Here is a 24099-nt window from a genome sequence, read left to right as displayed (position 1 = left end):
GTGGCCATACTGCACAGACACAGCGACGCCTGCACAGTAACCCAGAGGAGCTCATGTATGAGGGGCCCCGTGCTACATGACAGCTGCAGCTATGCATGAAGGAGTAGTGTGGCCATACTGCACAGACACAGCGACGCCTGCACAGTAACCCAGAGGAGCTCATGTATGAGGGGCCCCGTGCTACATGACAGCTGCAGCCGTGCATGAAGGAGTAGCGTGGCCATACTGCTACAGGACAGCTGCAGCCATGCCTGCACAGTAACCCAGAGGTGCTCGTGTTTGAGGGCCCGTGCTACAGGACAGCTGCAGCCATGCATGAAGGAGTAGCGTGGCCATACTGCACGGACACAGCCACGTCTGCACAGTAAGCCAGAGGTGCTCATGTATGAGGGCCCCGTGCTACAGGACAGCTGCAGCCATGCATGAAGGAGTAGCGTGGCCATACTGCACGGACACAGCCACGCCTGCACAGTAAGCCAGAGGTTCACGTGTATGAGGGGCCCCGTGCTACAGGAAAGCAGCAGCCGTGCATGAAGGAGTAGCGTGGCCATACTGCACAGACACAGCCACGCCTGCACAGTAACCCTGAGGTGCTCGTGTATGAGGGCCCCGTGCTACAGGACAGCTGCAGCCATGCATGAAGGAGTAGCGTGGCCATACTGCACGGACACAGCCACGCCTGCACAGCAAGCCAGAGGTGCTCGTGTATGAGGGCCCCGTGCTACAGGACAACTGCAGCCATGCATGAAGGAGTAGCGTGGCCATACTGCACGGACACAGCCACGCCTGCACAGTAAGCCAGAGGTACTCATGTATGAGGGGCCCCGTGCTCCTGAGTAGCTGCAGCCGTGCATGAAGGAGTTGGCCATACTACACGGACACAGCCACGGCTGCACAGTAACCCAGAGGTGCTCGTGTATGAGGGCCCCGTGCTACAGGACAGCTGCAGCCATGCATGAAGGAGTAGCGTGGCCATACTGCACGGACAGAGCCACGCCTGCACAGTAAGCCAGAGGTGCTCGTGTATGAGGGCCCCGTGCTACAGGACAGCTGCAGCCATGCATGAAGGAGTAGCGTGGCCATACTGCACGGACAGAGCCACACCTGCACAGTAACCCAGAGGTGCTCGTGTATGAGGGCCCCGTGCTACAGGACAGCTGCAGCCATGCATGAAGGAGTAGCGTGGCCATACTGCACGGACAGAGCCACACCTGCACAGTAACCCAGAGGTGCTCGTGTATGAGCGGCCCCGTGCTCCTGAGTAGCTGGAGCTATGAATGAAGAGGAGTGCAGCTGAAGTCGGGCATGAAGTAGTAGCGTGGTCACACTGTGGGTCGTAGAGTCTGGTCACCCGGCGTGGGCTGCGGTGTGTGGTCACCCGGCGTGGGCTGCGGTGTGTGGTCACCCGGCGTGGGCTGCGGTGTGTGGTCACCCGGCGTGGGCTGCGGTGTGTGGTCACCCGGCGTGGGCTGCGGTGTGTGGTCACCCGGCGTGGGCTGCGGTGTGTGGTCACAGGGCGTGGAGTCAGGTCCCTGAGCGTGTCGTGGAGTCAGGTCACCGGGCATGGGCCGTGGGGTTTGGTCCCCGTTGTTGGGAACTTGTCACCAACTACACTACTTACAATCTGCACATTGCACTGGACACAAAGTGACTATAAACTTACTTTTTTCATAGTTTGCACTTTTTGACCCAGAAATTTTCTCGATCTGCAAATCGTGAAACTTGACGGGAACATAGAGAGGCTCACTCTGCAGGGAAAGACAGCAATGATTGTCAGTGCAGCCCAAAAATATATAAAAGGGTTAGTGGCAGGAAGGAGATGGGAGGGGCACAGAGGGAATAGCGGCAGGAAGGAGATGGGAGGGACACAGAGGGAATAGTGGCAGGAAGGAAATGGGAGGGACACAGAGGGAATAGCAGCAGGAAGGAGATGGGAGGGGCACAGAAGGAATAGCGGCAGGAAGGAGATGGGAGGGGCACAGAGGGAATAGTGGCAGGAAAGAGATGGGAGGGGCACAGAGGGAATAGCGGCAGGAAGGAGATGGGAGGGACACAGAGGGAATAGCGGCAGGAAGGAGATGGGAGGGACACAGAGGGGACATTAGTGGCAGGAAGGAGATGGGAGGGGCACAGAGGGGACATTGGTGGCAGGACAGAGATGGGAGGGGCACAGAGGGGACATTGGTGGCAGGACAGAGATGGGAGGGGCACAGAGGGGACATTAGTGGCATAGTCTTACCAGCAAGTGATTCGGAGCACTATCGGACACACATGTAGTTAAATATTTCTCAGCATCTGTGAACTGAGTAAAGAAACAGAACCTCAGGAAGCGGATTACCGATAACTGTGAACAGGCTAATAATCTATGATATCTTCCCCAGACTAGTTATACAGGAGATGTCAGCAGGATAATTATTCAGGGAACAACCAGGATACACGAATATTCCAATATCAGTAGACATCATCTCTGCAGGGCTAATTATGCAGAACATCACCCTTGCACATCATTAGCAGACTATGACCTCACCGGTTGTGACGCTCACGCGGTTCCCAAGAAAACCGTGTGTGTGCCATTCAAGTCGCAAACGCAAATTCCATTGCAAAACAACCAAAATTACATTTTTGGGTTTAAATCCACTTTTTTTTTCTCTTCTCCTGGCCCTGTGATAGGTGAATTGTCCTGTAATTAGAAGCTAAGTGTTAAAAGTGGTGTCCTGGAACATAGTCCCCCTGCTGTGTGACGATGCCATCAATCTAGATATTAGCCCGACAGAACCTAATCAACAGCGTCTTCTCCAGACTGACCGCCCCCGATCTCAGCAGGTGTCCAACACTTAGCTGCCTTTTGGCCTGAGTTGAAAGAAGACAGGAGTGATCCTTATCACGCCAACTGTGGACTCCCAAAAGTTCAACAAACCTTACAAACTATATTTAATAATAGGCACAGTTTGGTAATATTTCTGGTGTTCCCAAGATCGCAGGTCCCTCAAATTCACGGAGTTTATTAGACTCCACGTGACACTGGTTCTGAGAGGTTTCCTTACCAATCAGACCCCCAGAACTGAAGTAATAATACCCCAGGGGTCTGACCCCTCAAATTTGATATCATTGTTATCGATAAATTCTGATCGACCTAAAAATGTTATTAGATTTAAAGTGAACCGAGCACCTTTTTTTATCATTCAGGACATTTCTAGAGCACATGAAAAATGCATGCCGACAATCACAAAGGTGGTTAGTAATTAGGACTGTTTCTTCAAAGACCGAGTTTGTGTCAATGTGTCAAGATAGCATCTCTGACTTCTGTAAATAAGGAATGTGAGAAGGGGAGGGGGGAACATTGCAGCTTATTTTTTTTTTTTTTTTTCCTCTTTCAATGGAATCTCTCCTGGCAGCTTCTATGCCAGGAGAGATTCCATTGAAAGAGAATGTGCTCAGTTCCCTTTAACATAACCTGTATGGTTTTGGAGATAGAATACCTATCATGATTCAGATATATTCCTGTGTCCATGAGAAGGGGCGGGCACATCTCATGTTCCAAAGAGGTACGTGATCAACGCCCCCTAACTCCTCCTTGCTGAAGTGAGGGGTATAACTTAACTGGGCCAGGTTGTCCAGGGTCCTTCACCTTTAATCTGACGTTGAATTAACATCAATCGACCAGCCCCCCAGGACACGGGCCAAAACCTCCATCTTGGATTATTTCTCACAAAGGCCTCAGGCCACATGGCAACCGCCATTTTGGACTTCCTCCAAAGACTTGCCGCATGGACTACCAATAACGGTATTTGAACTGTATATTAAGACATTCTGTTTCTTTTCATCGCTATTCTCTTTCTATCAAACCAATCTGTTCTGCCGGACAGGTATATCTGTGGGCTAAATTAGGCTGTGTGTATGTAGTTTTAGAATAAAACTAACGATTTTATCGTTCAGTCTTGTGCCTGTTCTGGTCATCTGATTGCTGCTACAACGAATCTGCCCTCTGAAGAGTCAGTCATACTACCGCATTGTGTATTATTTGCTTATAAATTGTTGATTTGCTAGCTAGGTTGTAAATAACCGTTTCTTCCTTTTAGGAGTAGCTAGTCCGCTCCATCCATTCAATCAGACAGTGGTGGCAGTGTAATTACCCGATTTCCCGCGTGAAATCGATATTTTTTAGTTTACAGATTGTATATACAATCGGGATTGTACATGTATGGGCACCTCCAACCAATCTTAACAGTTTACTACGCACACAGTGAATTTGCCTCCAGCAGTCTCTAGTGCATGAGGCCTGCATGGCAACAGTGGCCTAGTAATACGGGATTGGCGAGTTATTGTCCCATTACATATTGTCGGCAGCTGCACGATCAATCGTTATTGTCAGTCTGCTCACTGTACTTCCTGCGTATGCTAACGGGAGCAGATTAGACAGGACTGGCACGCTCTGTCACATTAACCTTCTTCTTCTGACGATCCAGCAACCGGTCTTTGGTGTCAGTCTGCTCATCGTACTTCCTGCGTACGCTGATCGTGGGGCTAGATTGTCACACCGGTCACCTCCCGTACATCATTACCAGACTATGACCTCAACAGTCACATGTTTCAACCCTAGCTAGCAGGTAGTGATGTGATGAGCCCTGCATTAGACATGAAATACTACAAATCACTCAGCTGTGTGTCTTCTGACAGCCATTCCCTCTCATCAGTGTGTGATCTACATATCTTCCTATCTGTGTCTTCTGACAGCCGTTCCCTCCACAACCTGCCTCATCAGTGTGTGATCTACACATCTTCCCATCTGTGTCTTCTGACAGCCGTTCCCTCCACAACCTGCCTGATCAGTGTGTGATCTACACATCTTCCCATCTGTGTCTTCTGACAACCGTTCCCTCCACAACCTGCCTGATCAGTGTGTGATCTACACATCTTCCCATCTGTGTCTTCTGACAGCCGTTCCCTCCACAACCTGCCTGATTAGTGTGTGATCTACACATCTTCCCATCTGTGTCTTCTGACAGCTGTTCCCTCCACAACCTGCCTCATCAGTGTGTGATCTACACATCTTCCCATCTGTGTCTTCTGACAACCGTTCCCTCCACAACCTGCCTGATCAGTGTGTGATCTACACATCTTCCCATCTGTGTCTTCTGACAGCTGTTCCCTCCACAATATTTCTGATCAGTGTGTGATCTACACATCTTCCCATCTGTGTCTTCTGACAGCCGTTCCCTCTCATCAGTGTGTGATCTACGCATCTTCCCATCTGTGTCTTCTGACAGCCGTTCCCTCTCATCAGTGTGTGATCTACACATCTTCCCATCTGTGTCTTCTGACAGCCGTTCCTTCTCATCAGTGTGTGATCTACACATCTTCCCATCTGTGTCTTCTGACAGCCGTTCCCTCTCATCAGTGTGTGATCTACACATCTTCCCATCTGTGTCTTCTGACAGCCGTTCCTTCTCATCAGTGTGTGATCTACACATCTTCCCATCTGTGTCTTCTGACAGCCGTTCCCTCCACAACCTGCCTGATCAGTGTGTGATCTACACATCTTCCCATCTGTGTCTTCTGACAGCCGTTCCCTCCAGAATCCGCAAGTGCGTGACTCAAGCTACATACACACATCAAACAAGCGCACAACCTGATGAACCGCACAACCTGTATGACCACGCATCCAGACAGATAAACGACCAACTCATTTACATATTGTGCACGCAAGTGGAATGATGGACTACACCTTGAAAACAAGTACAAGTCGTTTAAATGTCTTGTACACAAGCATCAACTGCACGATATTAGACCATCAGTCGTGTGAATAGATCCAACAGGTGGATTGTTCGAAACGCCTGTTATCAGTCGCTCATCAAATCGTTTGCAAGCGTACACATGCCTGATTGTTGTCCAACAGTCTAAAACAGACTAAAGTCAGAGGACAATCAGGCAGTTTGGTTGAGCGTGTGTACAGACCTTCACACGTCTCTCCATCACTAATTACTGAAACCTCATACATTGGCCTCAATTCATAAAGAATTCCTGCATGCGGTAACGCTGAAAGCAGCAGACTTTCCTGAGCACTTAGCAAAGTGTCAATTCATAAAGGTTGTTAGCGCATGAAAAACTAATATTACCGAGCAGTGAGGTAAATTACCGACTTGGCTGTAATTACCTCCAACACGTCAGTAAATGTCAGCAAATGTCAATTCATAAAGCCTACAACAAGCGGTAATTCAGACGCTAATTACCGGCACCTCTGATGAGGTCTTAACAATGGGAAGTCTCTGTGAGTGTGTGCAGGGAAACATGACTGACACAAGCAGAGACGGCCGGAACAAAACAAATTTCCCCAGAAACCCTTCAGTAGTGTAACCCATTCAGTTCCTGATTGAATATGGGAGGAGCTAGTGGGTAAAATCACATAATTATGACATATGTAAAAGTCTCTTGGAGTTCATCTAAGCCGTGGCAATTACATAAACTGTTAAAGCGGTATAAAACCCTGACATAATATTCAATAAAAACATGTTTTCCTACTTTTTATATGCCATACGGTTATCATATTTGCTTTTGTGCATAAGTATTATTATTCATTTAGAAATTATATGTTACCAAAGTACACTTTTTTTTCTCTGAGAGCTTACTTTGCATTTTATTTATAACTGCTTTATTCATGTTCTAATGTAAGCAGAAATGCTTTCTGATTGTCTGACTTTGTTCAGCAGAGCGTGCAGTGTCAGAGAAGTGTTTCTATACATTCCTCACTTGATACAACTAAATACAAGATAACATTATCTCCACTTAGGAAGAGTCCAGCTTTGCCAAATTGGATTGCTCTGCATTGAGCCATTAAATTGTAAAATAAATAACCTGGTCACTAGGGGGGTGTAAGCCTACGGTCCTTAAAGCGGAATATAACCCTGCATTTCAACTTTGCTCTAAAACATTATTTACAGCATATTATATGCAACCAGCATTGGCGCTGACCTAGACCTAGCAGCCACGGCACACAGGAGCTCCCGGCAATTTGTCTGTTTGTTGTAGTTTGATGTAGCTTTTCTTTGTTTTGTTTTTTTGTTTTTTGTGCATAGAAATTAGTATAGTTAAAAGAGAAGGTTCAGGGAGGGTGGTTAAAAAATAAAAATCAATTTCCACTTACCTGGGGCTTCCTCCAGCCCGTGGCAGGCAGGAGGTGCCCTCGCCGCCGCTCCGCAGGCTCCCGGTGGCCGACCCGACCTGGCCAGGCCGGCTGCCAGGTCGGTCTCTTCTGCGCTCCAAGGCCCGGCACTTCTGCGTCCCACGCCGGCACGCTGATGTCATCGGACGTCCGCCGGGCTGTACTGCGCAGGCGCAGACCTACTGCGCCTGTGCAGTACAGCCCGGAGGACGTCCGATGACATCAGCGTGCCGGCGTGGGACGCAGAAGAGCACGACCAGGCAGCCGGCCTGGCCAGGTTGGGTCGGCCACGGGGAGCCTGCTGATCGGCGGCGAGGGCACCTCCTGCCTGCCACGGGCTGGAGGAAGCCCCAGGTAAGTGGAAATTGATTTTTATTTTTTAACCACCCTCCCTGAACCTTCCCTTTAAGTGTATAGTGTATAGTACTAGCATAGAAGTAGTTAGTTTTTAGCATTAGTTAGGTCTGTGCTCTTCAGTGTGGCTTCTACCTTTTGGGGCCGCCACATCCATCCGTCCTCTGCAGGACCCCGAGGCTGCCAGGATCCCAAGTCCCATCAGTGGTAGGCTCCGGTCACTCCCTGCCGCACATCTCGCAGCGGCTCCCGCCACCTGGGTCTGTCAGCGGCTACCGAACCACCGTTGAATCACCGCTACGGCCAAGTCCCGCCAGCGCTCCATCGGAAGCCCCCGAACGGACTGGGTCTATCTCTCGCTGCTGCTCCTCAAGCCCACGGGGTTGCCCACGCTGCCACCGCTAAGGGCCACCTGCCCGGCTCTCCGCTCCGGGAAGGATCGCTGCTGTAGCCGGAGGATCTCCAGAGGCCTTTGCCGCAGGCCACAGGCCACTGCCCACCGTCACATCGGCCGCAACCACGTGGTCCCCACGTGCTCACTCCGCCGCTGCTGTGCCCTCCACGGTCAACCGCACCACGCTTCAGCCTGCAGCTCTCCAACGCTGCAGTCCACGTGGCCCCCAGTGCTCTCCTCCGCTGCCATCCACAGAATTCCGCCCCTGCACCGCCTCAGTGCGGGCTCCTACCTTTTGGGCCGCCACATCCATCCGTCCTCTGCAGGACCCCGAGGCTGCCAGGATCCCAGGCCCCATCAGCGGTACACCCGCACGGATATCGCCTCCACCACCGCCTGAGCCTGCTACCCTCTCCACCACGAGGTAAGGGTGACCACCTCAGGGGATTTAAACTTACATCGCCTCCACCACAGCCTGAGCCTGCTACCCTCTCCACCACGAGGTAAGGAAGACCACCTCAGGGGATTTAAACTTACAACACACTGCTGCGTGGCCACACACGTTGCCAGTCTGCCACCAGCACACAGAGCCCCACTACAGCACCATCAGGTGAGACACTACCGCTGTCTCCCCCTCTGACTCACACACTCCCTGCGCCGAACCTGAGGGGTGGCCGCTGCAGTGTGCTTCGGGGCACTGTCCAGGCAATGATCTTCCCCCTGCTCATGTGATGGTTTGTGCTGCATTGCTCACGTGAGGGACTGTGTCGCACTGCTCACGTGATGGCCTGCGTTGCATTGCTCAGGTGACGGACTAGGCCTCGTCGCTCATGTGGTGGACTGTGCCGCGTCGCTCATGTGAAGGACTGTGCCACGTCGCTCATGTGGTGGACTGTGCCGCGTCGCTCATGTGGTGGACTGTGCCGCGTCGCTCATGTGAAGGACTGTGCCGCGTCGCTCATGTGAAGGACTGTGCCGCGTCGCTCAGGTGATGGACTGTGCCGCGTCGCTCATGTGGTGGACTGTGCCTCGTCGCTCATGTGGTGGACTGTGCCGCGTCGCTCATGTGAAGGACTGTGCCACGTCGCTCATGTGGTGGACTGTGCCGCGTCGCTCATGTGGTGGACTGTGCCGCGTCGCTCATGTGAAGGACTGTGCCACGTCGCTCATGTGGTGGACTGTGCCGCGTCGCTCATGTGAAGGACTGTGCCGCGTCGCTCATGTGGTGGACTGTGCCGCGTCGCTCATGTGAAGGACTGTGCCACGTCGCTCATGTGGTGGACTGTGCCGCGTCGCTCATGTGAAGGACTGTGCCGCGTCGCTCATGTGGTGGACTGTGCCGCGTCGCTCATGTGGTGGACTGTGCCGCGTCGCTCATGTGGTGGACTGTGCCGCGTCGCTCATGTGGTGGACTGTGCCGCGTCGCTCATGTGGTGGACTGTGCCGCGTCGCTCATGTGGTGGACTGTGCCGCGTCGCTCATGTGGTGGACTGTGCCGCGTCGCTCATGTGGTGGACTGTGCCGCGTCGCTCATGTGGTGGACTGTGCCGCGTCGCTCATGTGGTGGACTGTGCCGCGTCGCTCATGTGGTGGACTGTGCCGCGTCGCTCATGTGGTGGACTGTGCCGCGTCGCTCATGTGAAGGACTGTGCCGCGTCGCTCATGTGAAGGACTGTGCCGCGTCGCTCATGTGAAGGACTGTGCCGCGTCGCTCATGTGAAGGACTGTGCCGCGTCGCTCATGTGGTGGACTGTGCCGCGTCGCTCATGTGGTGGACTGTGCCGCGTCGCTCATGTGGTGGACTGTGCCGCGTCGCTCATGTGGTGGACTGTGCCGCGTCGCTCATGTGAAGGACTGTGCCGCGTCGCTCATGTGAAGGACTGTGCCGCGTCGCTCATGTGGTGGACTGTGCCGCGTCGCTCATGTGGTGGACTGTGCCGCGTCGCTCATGTGGTGGACTGTGCCGCGTCGCTCATGTGGTGGACTGTGCCGCGTCGCTCATGTGAAGGACTGTGCCGCGTGGCTCATGTGATGGACTGTGCCGCGTCGCTCATGTGAAGGACTGTGCCGCGTCGCTCATGTGGTGGACTGTGCCGCGTCGCTCATGTGGTGGACTGTGCCGCGTCGCTCATGTGGTGGACTGTGCCGCGTCGCTCATGTGGTGGACTGTGCCGCGTCGCTCATGTGGCGGACTGTGCCTCGTCGCTCATGTGAAGGACTGTGCCGCGTCGCTCATGTGATGGACTGTGCCGCGTCGCTCATGTGATGGACTGTGCCGCGTCGCTCATGTGGTGGACTGTGCCGCGTCGCTCATGTGAAGGACTGTGCCGCGTGGCTCATGTGATGGACTGTGCCGCGTCGCTCATGTGAAGGACTGTGCCGCGTCGCTCATGTGGTGGACTGTGCCGCGTCGCTCATGTGGTGGACTGTGCCGCGTCGCTCATGTGGTGGACTGTGCCGCGTCGCTCATGTGGCGGACTGTGCCTCGTCGCTCATGTGAAGGACTGTGCCGCGTCGCTCATGTGATGGACTGTGCCGCGTCGCTCATGTGGTGGACTGTGCCGCGTCGCTCATGTGGTGGACTGTGCCGCGTCGCTCATGTGGTGGACTGTGCCGCGTCGCTCATGTGGCGGACTGTGCCTCGTCGCTCATGTGAAGGACTGTGCCGCGTCGCTCATGTGGTGGACTGTGCCGCGTCGCTCATGTGGTGGACTGTGCCGCGTCGCTCATGTGGTGGACTGTGCCGCGTCGCTCATGTGAAGGACTGTGCCGCGTCGCTCATGTGGTGGACTGTGCCGCGTCGCTCATGTGGTGGACTGTGCCGCGTCGCTCATGTGAAGGACTGTGCCGCGTCGCTCATGTGAAGGACTGTGCCGCGTCGCTCATGTGAAGGACTGTGCCGCGTCGCTCATGTGATGGACTGTGCCGCGTCGCTCATGTGGTGGACTGTGCCGCGTCGCTCATGTGGTGGACTGTGCCGCGTCGCTCAGGTGATGGACTGTGCCGCGTCGCTCATGTGAAGGACTGTGCCGCGTCGCTCATGTGGTGGACTGTGCCGCGTCGCTCATGTGGTGGACTGTGCCGCGTCGCTCATGTGATGGACTGTGCCGCGTCGCTCAGGTGATGGACTGTGCCGCGTCGCTCATGTGGTGGACTGTGCCGCGTCGCTCATGTGGTGGACTGTGCCGCGTCGCTCATGTGAAGGACTGTGCCGCGTCGCTCAGGTGATGGACTGTGCCGCGTCGCTCATGTGGTGGACTGTGCCGCGTCGCTCATGTGGTGGACTGTGCCGCGTCGCTCATGTGAAGGACTGTGCCGCGTCGCTCATGTGAAGGACTGTGCCGCGTCGCTCATGTGATGGACTGTGCCGCGTCGCTCATGTGGTGGACTGTGCCGCGTCGCTCATGTGGTGGACTGTGCCGCGTCGCTCAGGTGATGGACTGTGCCGCGTCGCTCATGTGATGGACTGTGCCGCGTCGCTCAGGTGATGGACTGTGCCGCGTCGCTCATGTGGTGGACTGTGCCGCGTCGCTCATGTGGTGGACTGTGCCGCGTCGCTCATGTGGTGGACTGTGCCGCGTCGCTCATGTGGTGGACTGTGCCGCGTCGCTCATGTGGTGGACTGTGCCGCGTCGCTCATGTGATGGACTGTGCCGCGTCGCTCATGTGGTGGACTGTGCCGCGTCGCTCATGTGGTGGACTGTGCCGCGTCGCTCATGTGATGGACTGTGCCGCGTCGCTCATGTGGTGGACTGTGCCGCGTCGCTCATGTGGTGGACTGTGCCGCGTCGCTCATGTGGTGGACTGTGCCGCGTCGCTCATGTGGTGGACTGTGCCGCGTCGCTCATGTGGTGGACTGTGCCGCGTCGCTCATGTGGTGGACTGTGCCGCGTCGCTCAGGTGATGGACTGTGCCGCGTCGCTCATGTGGTGGACTGTGCCGCGTCGCTCATGTGGTGGACTGTGCCGCGTCGCTCATGTGATGGACTGTGCCGCGTCGCTCATGTGGTGGACTGTGCCGCGTCGCTCATGTGGTGGACTGTGCCGCGTCGCTCATGTGGTGGACTGTGCCGCGTCGCTCATGTGGTGGACTGTGCCGCGTCGCTCATGTGGTGGACTGTGCCGCGTCGCTCATGTGGTGGACTGTGCCGCGTCGCTCATGTGGTGGACTGTGCCGCGTCGCTCATGTGGTGGACTGTGCCGCGTCGCTCATGTGGTGGACTGTGCCGCGTCGCTCATGTGGTGGACTGTGCCGCGTCGCTCATGTGGTGGACTGTGCCGCGTCGCTCATGTGGTGGACTGTGCCGCGTCGCTCATGTGGTGGACTGTGCCGCGTCGCTCATGTGGTGGACTGTGCCGCGTCGCTCATGTGGTGGACTGTGCCGCGTCGCTCATGTGGTGGACTGTGCCGCGTCGCTCATGTGGTGGACTGTGCCGCGTCGCTCATGTGGTGGACTGTGCCGCGTCGCTCATGTGGTGGACTGTGCCGCGTCGCTCATGTGGTGGACTGTGCCGCGTCGCTCATGTGAAGGACTGTGCCGCACTGCTCATGTGATGAACTAAACAGCGCTGCCCATGTGGTGGTCTGTGTAGCATTGTTCTGGCGATGGTCTGTGCTGCACTGCTCATATGATGGACTGTGGTGCATTGCTCAAGAATGATCCGTGGTGAATTGCCCATATGTTGGACTGTGTTGCTCTTGCAGAGCCACCACCCCTGCAGATGAAATGGGTACCCCTATACAACTATCCCCAGTCCCCGCACGCTCCACACTACCCAACACCCCTGTCACCACACTCAGCAAGTCTCAGCTTATCGCCTGGGAAGCAGATTCTACCTCACACCCCAAAGATTGGCACCTGTACAACTCTGTGTGGAGCCATCCTATAATGATCGCAGGCTCTACCCACAGCCCTGGGGTAAGACAGCGCAGGAGAGGTTGTCGAGCAGGTGCACGAGTCAGACTCCAAAGGAAAGGTCTGAGGTCATCCATCCCCTCTGTCCTCCTTGCGAACGTCCGCTCCCTCCCAAACAAACTAGATGAACTCAGCCTTCTCAGCGACAAGAGAAAGCTCAGCAGTCACACACCAATCCTCTGCTTCACAGAAACGTGGTTGCACGACTGCATCCCGGACAATGCCCTCCAACTTCCGGGCTTCAATCTTATCCGGGCCGACCGCGACACCGCCCTCTCGGGGAAAAAGAAGGGAGGCGGCATCTGCTTTTACATCAGCTCACTATGGTGCCCCTCCAGCTCTGTGCTCGCCAGGAAATGCTCGCCAGATCTCGAACTACTGTTGGTCAACTGTAGACCCTCATACTCACCTAGGGAGTTCTCCTCCCTTGTCCTTGCAGGTGCATATATACCACCCGACGCCAACATCAAACAAGCCCTGAGCGACCTCAGCGACACCATCATGCAGTGGGAGGCGTCCCTCCCAGACGCGCTGTTCATTGTCATTTAGGATTTCAACAAGGCTAACCTCTGCCAAGAGCTACCGCGCTATCAGCAGCATGTGGACTGCCCTACTAGGAATCTGAACACTCTGGACTACTGCTACACAGTCCTGAAAAATGCATACAGGGCGGTCCCGCTCGCAGCACTTGGCTCTTCGGACCACAGCCTCATCCACCTGATCCCAACCTACAAACGGAAACTGGAAACAGCGAAACCGGCTCTGAGGTCAACTAAAGTGTGGTCAAGCGAGGCAAAGCTCCAACTTCAGGTAAGCTTCGACAGCAGCGACTGGAGAGCTCTAGAAGCACCAGACCTGGATGAGTGGGCAGACAACGTCGCCTCATATATCGCATTCTGTGAGGACTCCTGCATCCCAACCAAGACTTTCAAGGTCTACCCGAACAATAAACCGTGGTTCTCCAACAAACTACAGCAACTGCGGAGACGAAAAGAAACAGTGCACAAGAAGGGCAACCTGGACGAGTATAGAGCAGCGAGGAACATCCTTTACAGAGAACTCATGGCAGCGAAGAAGGAATACTCTGAGAAGCTCAGACACAATCTTAGCTCAAATGATCCATGAGCCGTTTGGAAGGGACTCAAGTCAGCCACCAATTACAAGCCCCCCCCCCCCAGCACGCTACACCCAGCATCAAGCTAGTCGAGGAGCTCAGTGACTTCTACTGCAGGTTTGAAAACCAGCCAGAAACAGCAGGGCCCCCAATACCTTGTGCCCAGCCATCCCCTGCAGACGCTGAGACAGGATCGAGCCCACCTCCGCCGAGGGCAAGCGAGGCTGAGGTCAGGCGTCTTCTGGCCTCTCTCAACCCTAGGAAAGCCCCGGGCCCGGATGGTGTGACACCAGCATGCCTTAAATCTTGCTCGCAGCAGTTGGCTCCTGTCCTCTCCTCCATCTATGCCAAGTCCCTACAGGAGGGCAGAGTCCCCAAATGCTTCAAGAGGTCAACGATCATCCCTGTCCCCAAAAATCAAGGCATACCCGACCTAAATAACTACAGGCCTGTGGCCCTCACCTCGGTCATCATGAAGACCTTAGAAAAGGCAGTCCTATCCGAACTCAAGAACTCCACGCTACCCCGACTGGACCCGTTCCAGTTCGCGTACAAAGCAAACAGGTCCACTGACGATGCCATCAACATCTGCCTAGAGCTCATCAGTGATCACCTGGATAAACCTGACTCTTACGCCAGAATCCTCCTTCTTGACTTCAGCTCAGCGTTTAATACAATCTGCCCCCGCATCCTCCAGAACAACCTGGAGGCACTCGACGTCCACTCGACCCTACGCCACTGGATCACAGACTTCCTGACCAACAGATCACAAGTCTTCAAGCTGGGCAAGATCTCCTCCCAAGCAAGGGCTCCCAACACAGGTGCTCCACAGGGCTGCGGCCTGTCCCCAATTCTGTTTTCCCTCTACACCAACAACTGCAGATCCACAGCAGACTCAGTCAAGGTCGTCAAATTCGCTGACGACACCACCATCATTGGTCTTGTGTCTGAAAATGATGAGCATGACTATCGACAACAAGTCGATCGCATTTGTCGATGGTGCAAGGAAAACAAGCTAGTCCTCAACACAACCAAAACCATTGAGATGGTTATTGACTTCAGGAAGCAGGCCCCCACCCCACCCCCAATCTTCATTGACGGCACGGAGGTTGGAAAGGTATCTAGTGTCCGCCTCCTGGGAACTCAGATCTCCAGTGACCTGGGCTGGAAGACTCACACGAGCACCACACAGAAGAAGGCACAACAAAGACTCTTCTTCCTTCGTCAACTGAGGAAGTTCGGGATGGAACAGGAGCTTATGACAAACTTCTACTCTGCCACTATAGAATCCGTCATCTGCACCTCCATTCTGGTATGCTGGTTCCTCAAACAGAGACAAATACAAGCTTCAGAGGGTCATCTGGTCGGCGGAGAGAATCATTGGAAAACCCCTCCCCTCGCTTGACCTCCTCTACAACTCCAGACTGCGTTCCAGAGCACAAAGGATCGCAAATGACCGCTCACACCCAGGCCACCGCTACTTTAACGTGCTCCCATCTGGCAGAAGGCTACGGTCCATTTCCTCCAAGACAGCTAGGCACATGAACTCCTTCTTCCCTGCTGCCGTTAAACTCTTGAATTCCATTCACTGGCTCCCCCCCCCCCCCCCCCCCGTAGGCTGGTAGTCAGTCCATATGTGTCCGACATGTCCTGCTTTCTGGCCACCTATCCCCCAATTCAGTGCCTCCCTTGCGTAAGCTACACCTACCACTGTACTGTTGCTTCTCACTGTAACTGGCTGTTGCTGCTGCTGTTGTTAGAATGTCGTGGTCAGATGTCATGGTTAGATATGTAACTGTTGCCTTCTCATTGCTGTTGTTGTTTTGTTTTTGTTTTTTGCTGCTGAGTTCTCTGTCTGAGCCAAACCCAATTCCGGGCATGACCCAGTCATGCTTGGCGAAATAAACTAGATTCTGATTCTGATTCTTGGAAGGGTTAAACACAGAGGTTTCAAAGTTCCGTGGAGAGATATGCAGAAGTTCAGATTGTTACATTCTATTTAGTTAAATGTATCTATTGAGAAATGTTACACACTCTTTGGCTGTCCTCCAGCTCCTTCTCAGTGAGAGAGAGAGTGAGTCACATTCAACCCTTATGTAAACAAAATGTATCTATGTCAGCTTCGGATGCGTCTGCAGAATTCTCCAGGAACTTTAAAGCTATGTGTAACCCTTCCAATGCTGGTCTAGTAAAAAAAAAATGCTGGTTGCATATAATATACTGTAAATAATGTTTTAGAGCAAAGTTGAAATGCAGGGTTATATTGCGCTTTAAAGTGGATCAGAGATAAACTTTTACTCATTGCATAATTGTGTTCCTTTCATATAGTTTATAGGGCATTCCTCAAGCCAAATACTTTTTTTGTTTTGTTTTAATACTCCAATTCCCTTTAAACTTAACAAGCCTCGCCTACAGCTTGTCCGTGAGCCTTGGCACTCAGTCCCAGGTAGCAGGGGCTTATGGGAGCTCAGTCTGGGCAGGAGGAGGAGGAGGTTACTAGCCAGAGATTTCAGAGGCAGAGGGGAGCAGGAAGGGGACTGAATTTACACACAGGCAAGCTGATAGCATCTCCAGCCACCAGCCTGTGACAATGTGACAAGCAGAACATGGCTGCCCTCACTGTATCACAGGAATAAAGAATCATAAACTGCTGAAGCTGTTTGCAGCTAGAATTGCTGTGTAAACTATCTAAACTGTAGATAAGATATATAGACAAGTTACTTGTTATAGTTCGTTTTTCATCTCGGATACGCTTTAGGAGGTTAAAAGTGAGGTTGAACTTTCTTGTGGTTGGTGCCCAGACTCTTCACCTGTCCACCTTTTATCATCTATACTCCTTATAATAATACAAACAAAACACCTGTCCGTTTATATTGGCTTCGGGTGACATTTATGGACTCCTGGATGTTCAGCTGCATATTGGTGTTAAACAAAGAAGCAAAATTGATGTAAAAAAGATCACCCAGATTAGACTGCAGAGATGAAACAACTCACCATCTTAGTACGTTTCCCACACAAATTGTTTGAACATTGTTGTCTCCACGGCTGCCAGACAGCGAAGCCCAGAAGATACAGGATAAACATCGAGGTCTTCGCAAACGTACTAAAAAAGGGCTTGTTAAACTCCTGGAATATGTACTGCGTAAGAGAGAGGGAAACATTCATTACAACGTGCAAGAGGTAGGACACACCTGACACCGCCCATACGGACCACCCCCGACACCGCCCATACGGACCACCTCCGACACCGCCCATACCGACCACCTCTGACACTACTGACCCCTCCAACACCGCCCATACTGACCACCTCCGACACCGCCCATACCTCTGACTCTACTGACCCCTCCAACACAGACACCGCCCATACTGACCACCTCCAACACCGCCCATACTGACCACCTCCGACACCGCCCACACTAACACCTCCGACACCGCCCATACACACCACCTCCGACACTACTGACCCCCCCCCCCCCCCAAACACCGACACCGCCCATACTGACCACCTCTGACACAGCCCATACTGACCACCTCTGACACAGCCCATACTGACCACCTCTGACACAGCCCATACTGACCACCTCTGACACAGCCCATACTGACCACCTCTGACACAGCCCATACTGACCACCTCTGACACAGCCCATACTGACCACCTCTGACACAGCCCATACTGACCACCTCTGACAAAGCCCATACTTACCACCTCTGACACAGCCCATACTGACCACCTCTGACACAGCCCATACTGACCACCTCTGACACAGCCCATACTGACCACCTCTGACACAGCCCATACTGACCACCTCTGACACAGCCCATACTGACCACCTCTGACACAGCCCATACTGACCACCTCTGACACAGCCCATACTGACCACCTCTGACACAGCCCATACTGACCACCTCTGACAAAGCCCATACTTACCACCTCTGACACAGCCCATACTGACCACCTCTGACACAGCCCATACTGACCACCTCTGACACAGCCCATACTGACCACCTCTGACAAAGCCCATACTTACCACCTCTGACACAGCCCATACTGACCACCTCTGACACAGCCCATACTGACCACCTCTGACACAGCCCATACTGACCACCTCTGACACAGCCCATACTGACCACCTCTGACACAGCCCATACTGACCACCTCTGACACAGCCCATACTGACCACCTCTGACACAGCCCATACTGACCACCTCTGACACAGCCCATACTGACCACCTCTGACACAGCCCATACTGACCACCTCTGACAAAGCCCATACTTACCACCTCTGACACAGCCCATACTGACCACCTCTGACACAGCCCATACTGACCACCTCTGACACAGCGCATACTGACCACCTCTGACACAGCCCATACTGACCACCTCTGACACAGCCCATACTGACCACCTCTGACACAGCCCATACTGACCACCTCTGACACAGCCCATACTGACCACCTCTGACACAGCCCATACTGACCACCTCTGACACAGCCCATACTGACCACCTCTGACACAGCCCATACTGACCACCTCTGACACAGCCCATACTGACCACCTCTGACACAGCCCATACTGACCACCTCTGACACAGCCCATACTGACCACCTCTGACACAGCCCATACTGACCACCTCTGACACAGCCCATACTGACCACCTCTGACACAGCCCATACTGACCACCTCTGACACAGCCCATACTGACCACCTCTGACACAGCCCATACTGACCACCTCTGACCCCTCCAACACCGGCACCGCCCATACGGACCACCTCCGACACCGCCCATACTGACCACCTCCGACACCGCCTACACTGACCACCTCCGACACCGCCCATACGCACCACCTCTGACACTACTGACCCCTCCAACACCGCCCATACCTCTGACTCTACTGACCCGTCCAAAACTGACACCGCCCATACTGACCCTTCCAACACCGACATCGCCCATACGGACCGCCTCCGACACCGCCCATACCGACCACCTCTGACACTACTGACCCCTCCGACACAGCCCATACCTCTGACTCTACTGACCCCTCCAACACAGACACCGCCCATACTGACCACCTCCGACACCGCCCATACTGACCACCTCCGACACCGCCCAAACCTCTGACTCTACTGACCCCTCCAACACAGACACCGCCCATACTGACCACCTCCGACACCGCCCATACTGACCACCTCTGACACAGCCCATACTGACCACCTCTGACACAGCCCATACTGACCACCTCTGACACAGCCCATACTGACCACCTCTGACACAGCCCATACTGACCACCTCTGACACAGCCCATACTGACCACCTCTGACACAGCCCATACTGACCACCTCTGACACAGCCCATACTGACCACCTCTGACACAGCCCATACTGACCACCTCTGACACAGCCCATACTGACCACCTCTGACACAGCCCATACTGACCACCTCTGACACAGCCCATACTGACCACCTCTGACACAGCCCATACTGACCACCTCTGACACAGCCCATACTGACCACCTCTGACACAGCCCATACTGACCACCTCTGACACAGCCCATACTGACCACCTCTGACACAGCCCATACTGACCACCTCTGACAAAGCCCATACTTACCACCTCTGACACAGCCCATACTGACCACCTCTGACACAGCCCATACTGACCACCTCTGACACAGCCCATACTGACCACCTCTGACACAGCCCATACTGACCACCTCTGACACAGCCCATACTGACCACCTCTGACACAGCCCATACTGACCACCTCTGACACAGCCCATACTGACCACCTCTGACACAGCCCATACTGACCACCTCTGACAAAGCCCATACTTACCACCTCTGACACAGCCCATACTGACCACCTCTGACACAGCCCATACTGACCACCTCTGACACAGCCCATACTGACCACCTCTGACAAAGCCCATACTTACCACCTCTGACACAGCCCATACTGACCACCTCTGACACAGCCCATACTGACCACCTCTGACACAGCCCATACTGACCACCTCTGACACAGCCCATACTGACCACCTCTGACACAGCCCATACTGACCACCTCTGACACAGCCCATACTGACCACCTCTGACACAGCCCATACTGACCACCTCTGACACAGCCCATACTGACCACCTCTGACAAAGCCCATACTTACCACCTCTGACACAGCCCATACTGACCACCTCTGACACAGCCCATACTGACCACCTCTGACACAGCGCATACTGACCACCTCTGACACAGCCCATACTGACCACCTCTGACACAGCCCATACTGACCACCTCTGACACAGCCCATACTGACCACCTCTGACACAGCCCATACTGACCACCTCTGACACAGCCCATACTGACCACCTCTGACACAGCCCATACTGACCACCTCTGACACAGCCCATACTGACCACCTCTGACACAGCCCATACTGACCACCTCTGACACAGCCCATACTGACCACCTCTGACACAGCCCATACTGACCACCTCTGACACAGCCCATACTGACCACCTCTGACACAGCCCATACTGACCACCTCTGACACAGCCCATACTGACCACCTCTGACACAGCCCATACTGACCACCTCTGACACAGCCCATACTGACCACCTCTGACCCCTCCAACACCGGCACCGCCCATACGGACCACCTCCGACACCGCCCATACTGACCACCTCCGACACCGCCTACACTGACCACCTCCGACACCGCCCATACGCACCACCTCTGACACTACTGACCCCTCCAACACCGCCCATACCTCTGACTCTACTGACCCCTCCAACACAGACACCGCCCATACTGACCACCTCCGACACCGCCCATACTGACCACCTCCGACACCGCCCAAACCTCTGACTCTACTGACCCTTCCAAAACTGACACCGCCCATACTGACCTTTCCAACACCGACATCGCCCATACGGACCACCTCCGACACCGCCCATACGGACCGCCTCCGACACCGCCTATACCGACCACCTCTGACACTACTGACCCCTCCGACACCGCCCATACTGACCACCTCCGACACCGCCCATACCTCTGACTCTACTGACCCCTCCAACACAGACACCGCCCATACTGACCACCTCCGACACCGCCCACACTGACCACCTCCGACACAGCCCATACGCACCACCTCTGACACTACTGACCCCTCCAACACCGACACCGCCCATACTGACCACCTCTGACACCGCCCATACAGACCACCTCTGACCCCTCCAACACCGACCATACGGACCACCTCTGACCCCTCCAACACCGCCCATACTGACCACCTCCGACACCGCCCATACTGACCACCTCCAACACCGCACATACTGACCACCTCAGACACTACTGACCCCTCCAAAACCGACACCGCCCATACTGACCACCTCTGACACAGCCCATACTGACCACCTCTGACACAGCCCATACTGACCACCTCTGACACAGCCCATACTGACCACCTCTGACACAGCCCATACTGACCACCTCTGACACAGCCCATACTGACCACCTCTGACACAGCCCATACTGACCACCTCTGACACAGCCCATACTGACCACCTCTGACACAGCCCATACTGACCACCTCTGACACAGCCCATACTGACCACCTCTGACACAGCCCATACTTACCACCTCTGACACAGCCCATACTGACCACCTCTGACACAGCCCATACTGACCACCTCTGACACAGCCCATACTGACCACCTCTGACACAGCCCATACTGACCACCTCTGACACAGCCCATACTGACCACCTCTGACACAGCCCATACTGACCACCTCTGACACAGCCCATACTGACCACCTCTGACACAGCCCATACTGACCACCTCTGACACAGCCCATACTGACCACCTCTGACAAAGCCCATACTGACCACCTCTGACAAAGCCCATACTGACCACCTCTGACAAAGCCCATACTTACCACCTCTGACACAGCCCATACTGACCACCTCTGACACAGCCCATACTGACCACCTCTGACACAGCCCATACTGACCACCTCTGACAAAGCCCATACTTACCACCTCTGACACAGCCCATACTGACCACCTCTGACACAGCCCATACTGACCACCTCTGACACAGCCCATACTGACCACCTCTGACACAGCCCATACTGACCACCTCTGACACAGCCCATACTGACCACCTCTGACACAGCCCATACTGACCACCTCTGACAAAGCCCATACTTACCACCTCTGACACAGCCCATACTGACCACCTCTGACACAGCCCATACTGACCACCTCTGACACAGCGCATACTGACCACCTCTGACACAGCCCATACTGACCACCTCTGACACAGCCCATACTGACCACCTCTGACACAGCCCATACTGACCACCTCTGACACAGCCCATACTGACCACCTCTGACACAGCCCATACTGACCACCTCTGACACAGCCCATACTGACCACCTCTGACACCGCCCATACTGACCACCTCTGACACTACTGACCCCTCCGACACCGCCCATACCTCTGACTCTACTGACCCCTCCAACACAGACACCGCCCATACTGACCACCTCCGACACCGCCCATACTGACCACCTCCGACACCGCCCAAACCTCTGACTCTACTGACCCTTCCAAAACTGACACCGCCCATACTGACCTTTCCAACACCGACATCGCCCATACGGACCACCTCCGACACCGCCCATACGGACCGCCTCCGACACCGCCCATACCGACCACCTCTGACACTACTGACCCCTCCGACACCGCCCATACTGACCACCTCCGACACCGCCCATACCTCTGACTCTACTGACCCCTCCAACACAGACACCGCCCATACTGACCACCTCCGACACCGCCCACACTGACCACCTCCGACACCGCCCATACGCACCACCTCTGACACTACTGACCCCTCCAACACCGACACCGCCCATACTGACCACCTCTGACACCGCCCATACGGACCACCTCTGACCCCTCCAACACCGACCATACGGACCACCTCTGACCCCTCCAACACCGCCCATACTGACCACCTCCGACACCGCCCATACTGACCACCTCCGACACCGCCCATACTGAGCACCTCTGACACAGCCCATACTGACCACCTCTGACACAGCCCATACTGACCACCTCTGACACAGCCCATACTGACCACCTCTGACACAGCCCATACTGACCACCTCTGACACAGCCCATACTGACCACCTCTGACACAGCCCATACTGACCACCTCTGACACAGCCCATACTGACCACCTCTGACACAGCCCATACTTACCACCTCTGACACAGCCCATACTGACCACCTCTGACACAGCCCATACTGACCACCTCTGACACAGCCCATACTGACCACCTCTGACACAGCCCATACTGACCACCTCTGACACAGCCCATACTGACCACCTCTGACACAGCCCATACTGACCACCTCTGACACAGCCCATACTGACCACCTCTGACACAGCCCATACTGACCACCTCTGACACAGCCCATACTGACCACCTCTGACACCTCCAACACCGGCACCGCCCATACGGACCACCTCCGACACCGCCCATACTGACCACCTCCGACACCGCCTACACTGACCACCTCCGACACCGCCTACACTGACCACCTCCGACACCGCCCATACGCACCACCTCTGACACTACTGACCCCTCCAACACCGCCCATACCTCTGACTCTACTGACCCGTCCAAAACTGACACCGCCCATACTGACCCTTCCAACACCGACATCGCCCATACGGACCGCCTCCGACACCGCCCATACCGACCACCTCTGACACTACTGACCCCTCCGACACCGCCCATACCTCTGACTCTACTGACCCCTCCAACACAGACACCGCCCATACTGACCACCTCCGACACCGCCCATACTGACCACCTCCGACACCGCCCAAACCTCTGACTCTACTGACCCTTCCAAAACTGACACCGCCCATACTGACCTTTCCAACACCGACATCGCCCATACGGACCACCTCCGACACCGCCCATACGGACCGCCTCCGACACCGCCCATACCGACCACCTCTGACACTACTGACCCCTCCGACACCGCCCATACTGACCACCTCCGACACCGCCCATACCTCTGACTCTACTGACCCCTCCAACACAGACACCGCCCATACTGACCACCTCCGACACCGCCCACACTGA

The 24099-nt window shown here is 54.7% G+C and overlaps 1 protein-coding gene across 4 annotated transcripts in view; it reads right to left on the bottom strand.

The window, feature by feature from the left end:
- The window catches only part of SLC35F5 (solute carrier family 35 member F5), a 203058-nt gene that overhangs the window by 141702 nt on the left and 37257 nt on the right, over positions 1-24099 (bottom strand). For 3 of the 4 annotated variants that reach the window (XM_068246336.1, XM_068246338.1, XM_068246337.1), the window contains 3 exons: positions 16931-17074; positions 2240-2302; positions 1664-1748 (listed from right to left, as the gene is read on the bottom strand). In XM_068246336.1, coding sequence (XP_068102437.1) covers positions 1664-1748; positions 2240-2302; positions 16931-17074 — 292 coding nt within the window. The remainder of the gene's footprint in view (positions 1-1663; positions 1749-2239; positions 2303-16930; positions 17075-24099) is intronic. The other variant, XM_068246339.1, reaches the window with a different exon arrangement.

Source organism: Hyperolius riggenbachi, chromosome 7 (genome assembly GCF_040937935.1).
Source record: "Hyperolius riggenbachi isolate aHypRig1 chromosome 7, aHypRig1.pri, whole genome shotgun sequence".
Lineage (NCBI taxonomy): Eukaryota > Metazoa > Chordata > Amphibia > Anura > Hyperoliidae > Hyperolius > Hyperolius riggenbachi.
Note: the sequence above shows the minus strand (reverse complement) of the source record. Positions and strands in the feature narration are given on the sequence as shown.